This window comes from Pteronotus mesoamericanus, unplaced genomic scaffold (assembly GCF_021234165.1).
Source record: "Pteronotus mesoamericanus isolate MK-2021 breed Mesoamerican mustached bat unplaced genomic scaffold, CSHL_Meso_final contig_182, whole genome shotgun sequence".
Lineage (NCBI taxonomy): Eukaryota > Metazoa > Chordata > Mammalia > Chiroptera > Mormoopidae > Pteronotus > Pteronotus mesoamericanus.
Genome location: NW_026555078.1, coordinates 15,789,052 through 15,804,163, shown reverse-complemented (window position 1 = coordinate 15,804,163; position 15,112 = coordinate 15,789,052). Strand labels below are relative to the sequence as shown.

General features: G+C 40.9%; 2 protein-coding genes across 5 annotated transcripts in view; one reads left to right on the top strand and one right to left on the bottom strand.

Moving 5' to 3' along the window:
• TMED8 (transmembrane p24 trafficking protein family member 8) overlaps positions 1-5,408 on the bottom strand; it is a 34,287-nt gene extending 28,879 nt beyond the window's left edge. The window contains exon 1 of one of the 3 annotated variants that reach the window (XM_054567217.1): positions 5,240-5,408. In XM_054567217.1, the coding sequence (XP_054423192.1) occupies positions 5,240-5,357 (118 nt within the window). In that variant the 5' untranslated portion in view covers positions 5,358-5,408. Of the gene's footprint in view, positions 1-3,366; positions 3,395-4,319; positions 4,374-5,239 lie in introns of those variants that run through there. The other 2 variants (XM_054567219.1, XM_054567218.1) reach the window with 2 other exon arrangements.
• A 296-nt stretch (positions 5,409-5,704) lies between these two features.
• On the top strand, positions 5,705-13,744 carry SAMD15 (sterile alpha motif domain containing 15). Of its 2 annotated transcripts, XM_054566989.1 has the most exons (4): positions 5,705-7,312; positions 7,415-7,576; positions 8,602-8,700; positions 13,508-13,744. In XM_054566989.1, exons 1-4 carry the CDS (start codon positions 5,705-5,707, stop codon positions 13,742-13,744), a joined length of 2,106 nt encoding a protein of 701 aa, XP_054422964.1. The 2 variants fall into 2 exon arrangements, with proteins under 2 accessions (XP_054422964.1, XP_054422963.1); XM_054566988.1 differs by having other exon boundaries at positions 5,705-7,576.
• The last annotated feature ends 1,368 nt before the right edge of the window (positions 13,745-15,112 follow it).

Below are 15,112 nucleotides of genomic sequence, written 5' to 3'. Positions count from 1 at the left end.
AATTTAGACTACTATAAAGAAGCAAAAGCCAATTTTTCTGTAGTACAGCTTTTAATATGTCAGCCAAATATAGACCAATTCTACAAGTGTTCTTAAAAGAGACCAGAGAAACCAGGACAGTTCTGCAAATTTAGATGGTATGTGGGAAATATTTTAAAAATTTTAATGTGTATATATTTATTTTAATATGTATTAGGAAAAACATATTATTTTAATATGCATTAGGAAAAACATACAGATACAACAAACTAGTAATATCACAGATATCATTTAGGATGGAACAAAATTTTAAATGTCAATTTAAAGAAAAAGTAATAATCAAATAATATTGGAATATATTCTCTAAGGTGGCTCCTTGAATGGCCATGGTCTTAAAAACAATGAATGGAGAAGAGCAAATGGAAGCTCAAGAATAACTCCATTTATAAGTGATGGCCAAAGGAGAAAGGGGAAAAAAAGAACCTTCTTAAAATGATTTGTTTTCTATTTTTAAAATATGTTTTCTGTCCTAGCTGGTAGGGCTTTGTGGATTGAGTGCTGGTCTGCAAGCCAAAAGGTTGCTGGTTCAATTCCCAGGCAGGGTACATGCCTGGGTTGTGGGCCAGGTCCCCAGCTGGGGCATGTGAGAGACAACTGATCAATGCTTCTCTTGCACATCAATGTTTCTCTTTCTCTCTTTCTTCCTCCCTCCCTTTCTCTCTAAAAATAAATACAATCTTTAATTTTTTTAAAAAAGATCATCTATATTTTTAAAAATAAAGTATAATGATGTAAGTGTTTTCTTCCTATGTTACCAGAATATGGTTTCAGACATTCTGATCATGGTACAGACTTAAATTTACTGTGACATATACTTTCTCTACCGAGAGAACCAAAAAGTAGGTTTTTCTAAAGCACTTGAAAATCAAGTCAAAGTTCTTTAGAACAGGTCTCACAGGACTTCCCTTTCACTAAACAGGCTGCAAAGAAATAATTAGCCTGAGCTATTAGATTCAAGTGCAGAGGAACCAAAAGCAGGTTATATGGTTATAGATTAAAGAGGCTCAAATAAAAAGCAATTGGCTGAGTTTACATTCCAACTGAATCCAGAGACCATGTGATCCAATTTCTCCTCAGCCCTTATGAGTGGGACATGCTCCTGAGTGGTCAGATTATAAACCTTATGTTTTATGTTATGGATTGAAATATGACAGGACTAACTGGCTATCTCAACACCATAAAAACACAACCACTGTAAGAGAAAAAAATAACCCACAGGCAGACAAATTAATAAGGCATTTTGACATGAAACTACAAGAGAAACCAAAAAAACATAAGGGCACATTGGCATAGGCTTCTACTCTTTTGTTCTATCCAATATGGTAGGTACCAAATTTCAAACTGAAAATTTAAATTTGAAATAGCCATAAAAATGCAACATTTTCATCACTGCAGAAAGACTTATTGCACTGCTCTAAATCCCCCGTAAGAACCATGAACAAGTTCACCTGCCATTTCCAGTCCTTAATGTCGAAATGCATTGATAGTGCTCAAGGTCACATACACCAAACCAAGTCCTACTGTTGATTTTAGGGTCATAACAGATTTTGCTCTTTATTTTTCCCAAAGCTTTCTAATCGTTAAAAAAAAAAAAAAGGAAAGAAAAAGAAAAAGAAGCCTGCTTTTAAGTGATGCAACATGCATACCTCAGGGAGTTTCACTATATAAAGAATAATCTCTCTCTCTCTCTCTCTCTCTCTCTCTCTCTCTCTCTCTCTCTCTCTCTCTCTCTCTCTCTCTCTCACTGCAGGACCCAAGTGTCCCAAACGAAAGACTATTAAAAACAATTACAGTTCATAAAACAATAAGAACACTATGACCACTGGAGAACTTAGTTCCGAAGAACGTAAACACTTTTTTTACCTTATCACCAAAACCTCAGCTACCAAACACAATGGCTGTCAAAAGGTATTCTCTGCAGCGAATACTTTTAAAAAACAAGTTATGATTATCCTGACTACAAACTCCTGCTTTGAAGGAATGATACATGGAGAAATCAAAACCCTTAATTCCATAACAATCTCACTTCTTATTGCTGTTTTCCCTCTAAGAAAGGATGACAGAAACCTCCTTCAATTTCTTTCATTCTTAGGCCTCTATTGCTTACTCATTGGATCATTTTCCAAAGGAGAAGGCAGAAGGATCCAATCAAACTCCTAATTTGAGTTTACACCAAGCTTCTAAACTCTGAGCCAAGTCAAAAGCATGATTTCCACACTGCTTTGCAAACCCAGCTTAACTCTAACTCAAGGTTTCTCATCAGCAGCACTACTGGTATTTGGGGCCAGATATTTCTGCACTGTGGGGGCTGTCCTGTGCTCCACAGGATGTTTACCAGCATCCCTGGCCTCTACCCAACTAGATGATAATAATAGCCCTCCTCTTCCTCCCCAGCCAGGAGTTGTAACAACTAAAAAGTCTCCTGGGAGGGTCAAAATTGCGCCTAGTTGAAAACTACTGCTTTAACCAAAGGAACATTCTTGATTATCTCAACCTTAATTCCTCATAATCATTTGACATGCCTCCAAATCCTTGTGTTGAGACTTTGTCTCTCAATCCAACAAATATTTACAGAACCTCTAACAGGGGTGTCCAACCTTTTGGCGTCTCTGGGCCACACTGGAAGAAGAGTTTGTCTTGCGCCACACATTAAGTACACAAACACTAATGAAAACTGATGAGCAAAAAAAAAAAAAGAAAGAAAGAAAGAAAGGTACTTGCATAATTTACAATTTTGTGTGGGGCTGCATTCATAGCCATCCTGGGCCACATGCGGCCTGCGGGCGGCAGGTTGGACACCCTTGACTAGGACAAAACATTAAGGGCTCTAGGAGATACACTGGATCAATTCTGTCCCTCAAACAGGATTCTTGGGGTGGGGGGAATAAGTACATTAAGAGCTATAATAAAAGACATCCAATTATATCATGTTTTGAAGTGCTGGTTTTTGTTCCTCACCAAAATAAAAACACCTAGAGGGCAAAGACCATACTCTGGAATACTAACACTTGATTAATGGCCAATAAAAATAAAAATAAGCTATTGTAAATTTCACCATAACAAGGTGACAATTTCATAGGGACAGTAAAAACTCCACAGCTAACTGGGGCAATAAGCCCTCTTGGCTGCAAAATGGGGAGAAAAATTATTGTTGACAGGAAGTCAGATAATACAAGCCAATCTTTTTCCATTGCTTTTTCTGGCACAGAGCAAGCAATGTAAGCTATCATTATTATTATTTTATTAGCAACAAATCCTACCTCAAAGAGAAGATCCTGCTCCAGGATACAATAACAAACCCCAACATGAAATAAAATCAACACTCACCCTGCTTTTTGACAGCAAGAGGAGAGAGTAACCATAAATATTTCTAGCAATGTCCTGGGAGGAAAAAGTGCGAGCAGGAACCAGCTGGAGATGTGGGGGGCCTTCAGAGACAAACCCAATATATGTTGAACAATACTTTAAAATTGATTTTAGAAAGAGCGGGAAAAGGAGAGGAGGAGGGTGGGAGGGAGGGAGAGAAAAAAACATGGATTTATTGTTTCACTTATTTATGCATTTATTAGTTGCTTCTTGTGTATGCCCTGACCTGAGATCCAATCTTGGCATGTCAGCAAGATGCTCCAACCAACTGAGCTACCCAGCCAGGGCCCAGAACTATTCTTAAGACCTCATTTTAAATGCTCGGGTGTGTTCGCCATAACCACACAAAGATGTAAAGAGGAAGTGAAAAACAATCCCTATTTCAAAAATATCAACACATGCAAGGGACAGATATTCATGAGACTTTGAGTATTTGCTTGCTTAATCTTTTAGAAATTTGGCTTCAATTTTCTATCGCTATAAAGTTAAATAACATGCCATCAATTTTGAATTTACTATGAGGCACAGCGTTCAGAAGGAAAAAAAAAAAAGACAAATGCTGTTGTCCCACGTTTAAAAGTCAGAGAACATAAAGTCGGTGGGGAAAGCTAGGAGATTCAAAGATGTGTGTTTGACTCAAGCAGCTTTAGGAGACGGAGGATACTTGGGGTAGAAGTAAAAGACAGGAAAAGTCACCATGCTGGAACATACAGTCAGGAACACTTAAAACAGCACACGGAGTTTAGATGAGCAAAAACAGACCTTATTCTCCTAAGAACGGACCACACCAGTTCGGTGTGTACCTTGGGCTAGGCAGGCACCAAGTGCCTCACACATAGTGGTTCATGTAACCCAGCAATAGGCAGGTACCCACAATTTACAGAGGACAAAACTCAGACAGATAAGTGACTTACCTAAGGTCACTTATTAGTAAATTGAAATTTCAGACTCCAACCCAGGTACCGTGGCACCACCTCTACCGCTACACTTGACGGTGTCTATTTTAATTTCAGACCTGGAAAATTAAGTTGCACTTGCTACTTAGTGAGACCAGTTCTCTCCCCCCTATCCTTTTGTATTTCAAAAGAGCGTCCTTTTAGCTGCGACGTGTATGGTGATCATACAGGGTCCTGAGGGGTAACGCTGTGACAGATGGACCCTGTTGCCTTTGGACTCTGAAGTGACCCACATGGAGGAACTTAGTGGACAGAAATGGAGTTAAGTGTCCTGCACAAGAGGAGGATCCTGGAGAAAGAGGGAGGTCGCCAAAGTTCCTATTTCAGCCCCTATTTCCTGGCCACTACGTTCATTCAAGAGACCCCCGAGCCAACTCTCCTTTTCATCTTTCCCACTCTGAGGTGGAGAGGATGGAGGCGAGGCAGGGGCCTACGGGCTAAGAGGCGTGCGGAAAGCCGGGGCCGGGGACAGGCGTAGGGACCGGGGTGGGGAGCCAGGCGTGGGACAGCGACGCCAGTAGGCTTGGGGTCGGCAGCCAGGGCGAGTTCGGCGGACGTGCTAAAGCCGAAGAGAGGCCCGGGGCGGAGCAGCCCTGTTACTACCGTCTGGGCTGATCGGAGAAAGGAAGCGAAGCAGGAACCAAGGCATTTCTAAACAGGAGTAGAAATGAACCTCGAGCGTAGACCAGGGTCCGGGGTGTGGCAGAGGCGGGGCCGGGGGTCGCGGCCCCGGGAAGCCGGGACCCCGCAGGAGCGAAGACAGGAGATCCGCGTGCGAAGGGCTGCCCAAGCTGGGCAGCGCGCGGCCGAGCCTGCAGCCGAGGAGCGGAGCCCTGAGGACGGGCGGCGCCCTCCGCTGGCTCCCTGGCCTTGCGTACCTGAGACGGCCGCCTGGCTCCCCTCCACTCCCGGGCCGTCCCCGACGCTGCCCGCCGGCTCTCGACCGGCTGCGGGGCTCCAGAAGCCCAGCCCCTCAGCCGCCTGCGGGTCCGACATCTGCAGCTGAGCGGAGAGCGCCTCCACCGCCCGCCGCGAATGGTCCCGGAAAGAGCCGAAGGCCTAGTGAGCGCCGGAAAGTACCGAGCGGAGCCCGAGGGCCGGAAGGGGCAGCGCGCCGGCCCCCGAGCTGTCACAGGAGCTCTGGCCAGCGAGGACTGGCAACGCGGATGTGGGAAAGATTACTGCGTGCTTTGGACGGCAGGTTTTTAAAGTCCTGGAGTGAAAGAACAAACAAAACCTGAGGAAGATTGAGGAATTTTCTGGCCGGAAATCGTGGTATCCATAGAGACGCTATCGGAAGTTGGGGTTGCTGGGAGGCGTGGGCGCGTGGGCTAATCTGCGTCATGGCTGAAGTACCAGAGGATTACGATTCCGGCCCCGATGAAAGTGAAGACCTGGAGTCTGGGAAACCACAACTGCCAGAGCTTCTTAAAATAGCTGAAGATGCCGAACCAGACGCAACGGCAGAGGCAGACCCGAAGCTCCATGAAGGGATGGATCAAGAGCCACAGCCAGAGACGGAGGAAGATAACTTCAAACACCTGGCGCAAGAGAGTCCTAAGAATATACACCTACACCAAAAACCAACCAGGACATCCGAGGAAGAGATTGCCAAGGAGTCAGAGATAGATACAGGGATTCCCCAAGAAGTAATGTCGGAAGCATCCAGAGGGATGGTAGGAGAGCTTTTCAAGGATTTTGAGGCCCATATGGATGAAAAGCAGGGGAAGCCAGACCTAGAGCCACCAGAGGAGGCCACGCTAGATGTTACAGAGGATGTCTTCATAGAGTCAGCTAAGGAAACAGATCTAGAGTTACAAAAGGAAACAGAGTCTGAGGTTCCAAGGGCCACAACTGATGAGACAGGGTTAGAGTTACTGGAGGAGACCAAACCAGGGGTTTCAGAGGACTTACTTAGAGAGCAAAATGAAGAGTCAAGTCTAGAACCTGCAGAGCAGACCAAACCTGAATTTCCAAGTGAGAAACCAAGAAAATCAATTGAAGAGGCAGTTCTACAGCCACAAAAGTCGACCACACCAGAGTTTCCAGAGGAGACACAAACAAAGTCACATCAGGAGAAAAGGAGAGAGCCATCTGAGCAGACCGGACTGGAGTTTACAGAAGAGAAACCAAGAAAGTCTACGGAGGTGGCAGGTCTAGAGTCTCCAAAAGAGATTAAGCCAGGGGTTTCCCAGGAATCAGGAAGAAAACCAACTGAGGAAGGGACTGAGCCATCTGAGCAGACTAAACAAGAGTTTCCAGACCAGAAACCTAGTAAGTACACTGAGGACACACAAAGAAAGTCAACTGAAGAGAAAGTTTCAGAGGCACTAGAAGAGATCGAATCAGAGTTTCCTGAGGAAAAAGCAAGAAAACCTATTGAGGAAATAGGTCTAGAGTTACCAGAAAAGACCAAATCAGAAATTCAGGAAGAGATACAAAGAAAATCAACTATGGAGGAAGTTCTAGAACCACCAGAAGATACTGAACCAACAGTTCAAAAAAATAAGAAGAGAAAATCAGTTAAGGAGACAGGGCTAGCACCACCACAGAAGTCCAAATCAGAGGACACACTAAAAGAGTCAACTAAACAGGCAGGTCTAGATCCTCCAGAACAGACTGTACCAGAGGTTACAAAGGAAGAACCAAAGACACAAAGTAAATTGACTGAGAACACAGGTCAAGTGCCACCACAGAAGACCAAACCAGAGGCTCAAGAGGAGACACAAACAGAACCAACTAAGGATAGAGATTTAAAGTTACCAGATAAAGCCAAACCACAACGTAGACAAGAGACATATAAAGAATTTGCCAAGGAAGATAGGTCAGAATCAATCAAATTTAAGCATTTTGCAGACAAAAATGAGCTAGAGGATTCTGACTATGAAGAACAGTTGTTAGTAAAAGAAACTAAAAAAGTTATGAAAGACTCTATGTTAGGATCTCTAGAGGTAAGAGAAGTAAACTCAGTAAATACAGATTATCAGTTTTCAGAAGGACCTCCAATGCTGGACGAGCTTGTTGATACCAGTAATGACTTATATCTCTCAGAGTCTCAGAGGGATTTAAGAGAGTCTCTAAAGTTGAAGAAACTGGTACGCGAAGATGAAGAAACCCAGCCAAAAAAAAGGATTGAGCTACAATTTGAGTATCTTAAATGGAGCCCAGAAAAAGTTGCAGAGTGGATTAGCAAGTTAGGATTCCCTCAATACAAGGTATACAAAAATAACATTTTTTTTTTTGAAATTATACTCTCATTCTTCTACCTCTTATTCCTCTACCGTTGCCTGAGTTCTTGCTTCTTCCTTACTAGAAGTCTAGAAAAGTCCTGAACTATGGTAATGGTAACTTGGATTTTAATTTTGGACTTTCCACGGATGTGTATTTGTATTTTGGGAGAGGAAGGAGAGTCACATTTGTATGTTTTTCTATTCATTGCAGTGATTTTTCTTCTCCAAATCCTTAAATAAAGACTAAGAAATTTAGATAGACCTCTTTTCATAGAAAACTGCACTTTTTAATAGATTTCACCCAAGGTAGACTTTTTGGTACTCTGCGAAGTTGTTTTAGCTCCCTAATTTGAATTTGTACTATTATTTTTAAATGTCCTAAATATGTCATATGTATCATGAGCACCTCACAGTACTAATTTAAATAGCCAATTAACTAGAAATAGTTTTATCAAAAAGATAAAATGAAAAGTGAATCCTTTTATTTCATTGATGCCAATTATGTTCTTAGGCTACTACCAAAAATAAATAAATAAACAAAATAAGATATAATATCTTTTGTAATCCTATACTTAAAACTTAAAATGTAATTGAAGCATGAAAGAACTATTGGTTGTATCATACCAAAAAAATTTAGCAAAAACTTAGATGGAAAATATGTGGGATTATTAGGATTATTACTAAGTTTAAACTTATTTTAAATTTAAAATTCGCTCAGTATAGAACAGGAGGAAAACATGATTTATTCCCCCCCCCCCCGCTTGCCTACCCTTCTTCTCTCCTTCCCTTCCTCCCTTCCATCCTTCCTTCCCCTCCTGTCTCTCCTTCCTTCCTTCCTCCCTCCCTCCCTTGTTTCTTTCCTTGTCCATCTCTCTCCTCCTTCCCTCCTCCCTGCCCCCTTCCCTCCTCTCCTTTCCTTCTTTCTCCATCTCTTTCCCCCCCTCCCTCTCTCCCTTCCTTCCTTCTTTCCACCATACATCTTTTCAGTGACATTCTCGTTGTACTGATAGGAGTGTTTTACCACAAACTTCATCAGTGGCCGAAAACTCATCCATGTAAACTGCTCAAACCTCCCTCAGATGGGGATAACAGATTTCGAGGACATGAAGGTGAGTCGTGTATCAAATTTCCCCATAGACCACTGTAACAATCCTACTGTGTTCAAATGAACCTCCTTTTCTTCCTCCATGGCCTCCAATTTCTGTCAGTAGTGTTATTGTACTCCCAGTCCCCAGGCTCACAGTCATTTCTTCCTCTCGCTGTCTCCTTTGATCCCCACAAAGATGCCATGAACTGTCAGTTCCTCCTATGGCATCTGGTTGTCTCCATTTCCACTTGTTCAGACCTTTATTGCCTTATACTTAGAACATTCCAGCAACCTCCTACTTGCAGACTCTGTCCATGGGTCCTCTGTTGAGTCAAGAGTGCTTCTTTTTAACTCTCACCTTCAAACCATTTATATGCTACTCAGAAACCTTCTTTGGATCCCCTCTGCCTACAAGAGAGTCTCAACTCCTTAGTTTAGAATTCAGGGCCCCCCACAAGTTTTATCCAACCACCATTCTCTTCCTATCACTCTCCTATACGAATCTTCTGCTCTAGCCTCACAGGTTTAACTCACACCTTCCTAAACCTGTCTGCATTTCTCCCTCTGCAGCTTTCTCCTTCTCCTCTATGACTAATATGAATCTTAATCATCCTTAGGACCCAGCTCAATTTTCTTGTCTCCAAGAAGTCTTTCCTGACCTTCCCAGGTCACAGTAACCTCTCTTTCCAAGATCTCATACATTCTATGTCTCTAACACCCATTGGCACTTAAGTAACACCATAGGTATTTTGCATGCTTTGGTACCTAACTTGAAAACAAGTTACATTAACCTCTCTGGACCTGTTTCCTAAGATCTCTCCAGCACCAACAGTCCATGATCATGTTTCTTTGCCTAATAATACCCTCCATTTATAGTGTTTACAAAGCTTCACATACATAATCTCATTTATAACCTTTCCTTTAATACCACCTCCCCAGCATACTAGTGGTTTCGTTCAGTACACTCTTGCCCATAAATGCTTCTGCTTCAGTGGTTCTCAAACTTGGATAGTCTTCAAAATCAGATGAGATTTTTTAGAAAAGATTCCTAGGCTCCACATTCCAAAGATTTTGATTCACTATGTCTAGAATAAACCCTGGAATTTGTTCCCCAGGTGACTCTTGATCAGACCTTAAAATCATGTAATTCTATAAGTAATATGATTTAGAAAATAAGAAAACTATACTTGCTAATACCTAATCCCTTTTCCTCGCAACAAGAAAATAAAGAAATCCTTTACATTATTAAACACGTTAAACTCTAAATGAACATTTAATCTCTTACTAATAGTTAACTCTACTAATAGTTACCCTGGTATCTCTGACTGTAGTCCGGCACCACAAGGTTCATTCTAGCCTTCCCATCCTTTTATTCCCTGTCCCCCTTTGCTTCTTTATAACTTCTTTCTCTGACAATGAGAAGCCTGGCTCTCCTTATCTGTAAATATGTATCCCTATGAGAAACACATTTACCAGAGTACAGTGTTTGTGTCCAGTTGTTTTGTCTTTGGCCTTACACGACCTAGACCAATGATTTTTCTTATGGCACACATAAACTAATTACTAAAATTTTGCAGCATGCCAAAAAGTATATTTTTTTGCTGATCTGACACAAAAAAAATGTCTGGCTAGTGTGGCTCAGTGGATTGAGCACTGGCCTCTGAACTAAAAGATCGCTGGTTTGATTCGCACCCATGCCTGGGGTGCAGGCCAGGTCCCCAGTTGGGGGCACGTGAGAGGCAATCATTTGATGTTTCTCTCTGTCTCTTTCTTCCTTCTTTCCCCGCTCTCTAAAAATAAATAAATAGGTATAATTTTGATTCATTCACACCATATGGCTGTTACTGTGTTGACTGTTGTCATTTTTTTATTTGACACTCTATGGGAAAAGAGGTCAGTGCCCCTGACAAAGTAGTCAGGTATTGCCTATTTTAAAAATCCTTGCAGCACACTAGTTGAAAATCACTGGCCTAGACAAAGCACTGGTTTTCAAAGTCAGCTCCTTTCTTCCCTACCTTCTTAATGACATTATGTCTTACTTTGTGATACAGTTAGATGTATTTCTCTACAGCCTTTATTCCATCAGGGGTTACCACAACATCCTGGCTTTTTAAAAACTTGCATAAAGCCACTCTTTGTAGCATACAGTTCTGTGGGTTTTAACAAATGCACAGGATCAGGTATCCAGAACAATTCTATAACTCTAATATTTCCCCTGTGTCCCCTCTGTAGTCAGCCCATCCCTCCACCCCAATCCCTGGGAACCACTAAATTGGTTTTTGTCCCTTTAGTTTTTACTTTTCTAGAATGTCACATAAATAGAGTCAGATAATATGTAGCCTTTGAGTTTAGCTTCTTTCCTTTAGCAAAATTCATTTAAGATCAATTCACATTATTATATGAATTAACAAGCAGATTTTAAGGAAACCATACATCTGGTTTCATAATGATGGTATAGATGATTCACATTTGAACCACAAAAATTAGGTCTTTAGGTTAAATTAAGGTAAACCATAGGTCCCAATTAAGCAAATATGCATTGCTACTATAAGATAACTAAGCAGTATGTAATGAATTCATAATGATACCCTGGCTGGCGGCTCGGGGGATTGAGGGCTAGCCTGTGAACCAAAGGGTCGCTGGTTCGATTCCCAGTCAGGGCACAGGCCTGAGTTGCAGGCCCGGTCCCCAGTTGGGGGAGTGTGAGAGGCAACTGGTCGATGTATCTCTCACATGTCAATGTTTCTCTCCCTCTCTTTCTCCCTCCCTTCCCATCTCTCTAAAAATAAATAAATAAAAATAAATTGATAATAGTGAAGCAAATCCATCAGTAGTTTACAAATAAAAGCAAAAATAACAGCTTTTTAAAATCATGATCAACACGAGATACAATGATGATATAATAAAAATAGAATCTTGAAAACTATCGGTGTTGCAGATGCCTGCTTGAGACCATATGAAGTAGATGCTCTGAAGTGATGCCAAGTGTTAAGTATGAGCCACCATCCTAGAATATAGAATTAAGTATCCTTAGAAAACTTAAATGTTAGTATTCCTAAACACCTATTCTAATAATCCTTACTAACTCAAATAAGTTACTACTAAGTTGCTTTAAGTCTTAGGCAAAAATAAGGTCTAATGCTTGTTATTCATCAGAATTAAAGAAAGAACTCACAGTTTTAGATACATTTATAGCCCATCAGAGGACCCTCATGGTCCATCCGTGAACCTCAGACATACCCGAAGAATCTCTGAATTGGAGGAGGGAGGGTTAGATTATATTGTTTGATTATACATGTAACTGATTGCTTTATAACACTTTTAATTTCTGCATTAAAAATTAAACAGTGCTGGACTCTCTTGGCCTACGCTAGGCACAGAGCTCTTTTGGTTAATTGTGAATATGTGACTGCCAGGTTCCCCCTCGGGGCACCATCGGTAAACCTCAGTGAATTTGTGAAATAGCCTCTTCTGGTAGGGGATGTTCAAAAAGAGAGTCAGGGTGAGATGCTGACCAAGCAAGGTGCTCAGTGTAGCAACACCAGTTATAAAGGAGGATTCTTAAGAGCCACTTGTAGGAATTTGGATCTCAACTCTTAGAAACCTCAATTGCTACACACCTTAATTAGTATATCCACTGGAAATGCAAGACAACTATGTAGATGTTCTTTTACCCACAAACGATCCTAGAGTCTAAACAAAACCAAGTATGATTTGAGAAGAAAGGTTTCTTGCCTGACTAACATACATGGCTAATGGGAAGCTTTGTATCAGGTTTAGAATTGTCTGTGGCATGAACTTTACAGTCTTGTAACTATGGCCATATTTTTTTTTAGTTTTAAACTAAAAAAAATCCATTTCACATACTCCTTTGGCCGTGTTCTAGCAGCAATTTCATGAATGACAGTCTCATCCAGGTGCAGAATATAAGTTCAAATACTATTAATAACAGACCTGTGATTAAAATTAAATTTTGAAAACTCAATGACAGCTTAATCTAGGATATCAAGTAGCATAGTGCTCAAATGAGTAAAAGTTTTGTTTTAGAAATACTGAAAATTGTGGCAAAAAATGCTTTAAAAGAATATACAAGAATAAGTACTAATAGAATAGCTGGAACTTTAACGTCTGCTGTTTAGTCTTTAAGATGTATTTTTAGTCAAACAAATTGATAACTATTGCATAATTTTTTTTACTTTAAAAAAAATGTTTTTTCTTTTTTTTTAATTCTAGAGAGAGGGAGAAAGAGAGGGAGAGAAACATGGATGTGAGAGAGAAACATCAGTCAGTTGCCTCTCACATGCGCCCCAACCAAGGACTGAACCTGCACCCCAGGCATGTGCCTTGACCGGAATGGAACTGGTGACCTTTCGGTTTCCAGGACAATGCCCAGCCAACTGAGCCACACCGGCCAGGACCATAATAATTTTTTTTAGCTGCAGATTAATTGAGCTCCTTATAGACATGTTATTTATTAACCTTCCCAGAGATAGTCATGGCTCCTAATCTGAACCTATTATTTGTTCAGATGGTTGGTCAGATTGTTCAGCCAAAAAAAAGAAATGAACCCATCCATGGCCATCTGATTGATGTAAGAGCCTAGAAACATCTTTAAATGAGACTTAAAAAGATAAATTATGTTTCTCTTAAGAACTTTGTTTTGATAAGGCCAGGCTAGTAAGCCTGTCAAAGTGCTATTTTATTAATTTATTTTTCCCATAGAGATAACGGAAGGGGTTAGCATTCAAGAGGCCTAGGAAAGTGGACTGCTTTGATTTGGTTGTATGTTCAGGCTGGTACCATTAAAAAAAATCATCCTTGTGTTTCAGGTCATTTCTCGGCACACACGGGAGCTCCTGGGAATTGAAGAACCATTATTTAATCGCAGCATCAGTCTTCCCTATAGGGACAATATTGGCTTATTTTTAGAACAAAAAGGTCATACTGGGGTAAAATCTGATTCCTTGACCTTAGCAGAATTTGTGCAAACAGCAAGATTACAAGATTATGAACCACAAATAACTGTCCCTGACTTGAATGAGGCATTATATTATTCTGAGCCATAAGGAAAAGCCATTTCACTTAAGTTCGAAAGATCAAACTAAATTACTTGGGGGAAGAAGTATGGTCTTGCGGGGTTTTCTTTTTCTCCTCTTCCTTAAGGAGCAGAGTTAGAACTCCTGGCTCTATCCCTAGTTCTTCCACCAACTCCCAGCACCTCCCGGTTATTTGTATTTTCATTTAGCCTCAGGTTAAAACAAAGATAGCAATATTCTCTTTCTGGGTAATTGTAAGAATTTCCTGATAAAGTCTAGTAATGCATCTGGTGGTAGGAACATACTGGGTCTCCTGCCATCCCAGATAGTCCTCTCCAAAATGGAAAAAAAGAGAAACAGTTTTTTTGATAAGTCAGCATTAAGTCAGACTGTGATGCACATCACAGATGAGCTGCGTAAAAGATTGAAGACAAGGAAATCCCACCCTTTCATATAGCCAAGCAGACACAGTCCCTTACACAGTGTTAACTGTCTGTATCCAAAGGTAAAAACTTCTCACGTCTCTGTCACAAACAGGAAGTTATTCCTCGGGGCCAGGCGCTCAGGCTGGACTCCCACAGATTCATGGAGACCAAGCACCCTCCTCCTAGATGCTCACATTTCAGAGATGGCTCCAAAGCCCCTGCCCCTCCCCCCCAAAAAGTCAGTCCTGGGACACACAACTGGCAGAAGGCTTGTCCAGCTTTTTAAAATATTGACGTACATCTCAAAGACAGGGGGAAAAAGGATTTACAAGCTTTCTAAAGAAAATATTTTTAAAAAGAAGAGGAAAGCTCTTTTTCCCTTTTGGTATCAGAGAAATATTTTTTTAAATATATTTTATATTTGCCTTTATCCTTACAAACAGTGTTGCTTACGAAAGTACCCTTATGAACTAGGGTCTGAGTTGGTTTACAGGGCTCTTTTATGTGGTACTTGCCAGACCTTTATAAAATGAATTCAGGCCAGAATGTACCGATGACTGGACTGCTCAAAAGAAATTACAAAATACTTGTTATTGCTTTAATAACTCCAATTCCTCTCCAGTTTTATGGATTTAACTGCTCTTTTTCTTCCCACCCTCACTTCTTGATTCTAAAACCAGTACAGGGCTACCATAACCCTGAAGGACAATGATGTATCCTATCCAGTTCCCTACACCTGAATGAATAGTCAAAGGAATACACTTCTTTCTTTTTCTACTGAGAGAAGGAACAGTGCCTCAAATTAACATTCATACCAAGTGTTGATGGTTTTTTTCCCTCACCTGAGGATATGTTGTTTGTTTGTTTGTTTCTTTTTTGGCTGGTCATTTTGGGAGTAAACAATCTGCCCAGCATTCTTCCAGTTTCTTTTTTTTAAATGTGTTGATTTTGAGAGAGAGAAATATCGATTTGT

Bases quoted from the DNA above. Each gene is read 5' to 3' on its own strand.
- SAMD15 (XM_054566988.1), top strand. From the start codon at position 5,705: ATGGCTGAAGTACCAGAGGATTACGATTCCGGCCCCGATGAAAGTGAA. The intron at 7,577-8,601 runs GTATACAAAAAT...TTGTACTGATAG, and splicing joins TAGGATTCCCTCAATACAAG to GAGTGTTTTACCACAAACTT. The intron at 8,701-13,507 runs GTGAGTCGTGTA...CTTGTGTTTCAG, and splicing joins CAGATTTCGAGGACATGAAG to GTCATTTCTCGGCACACACG.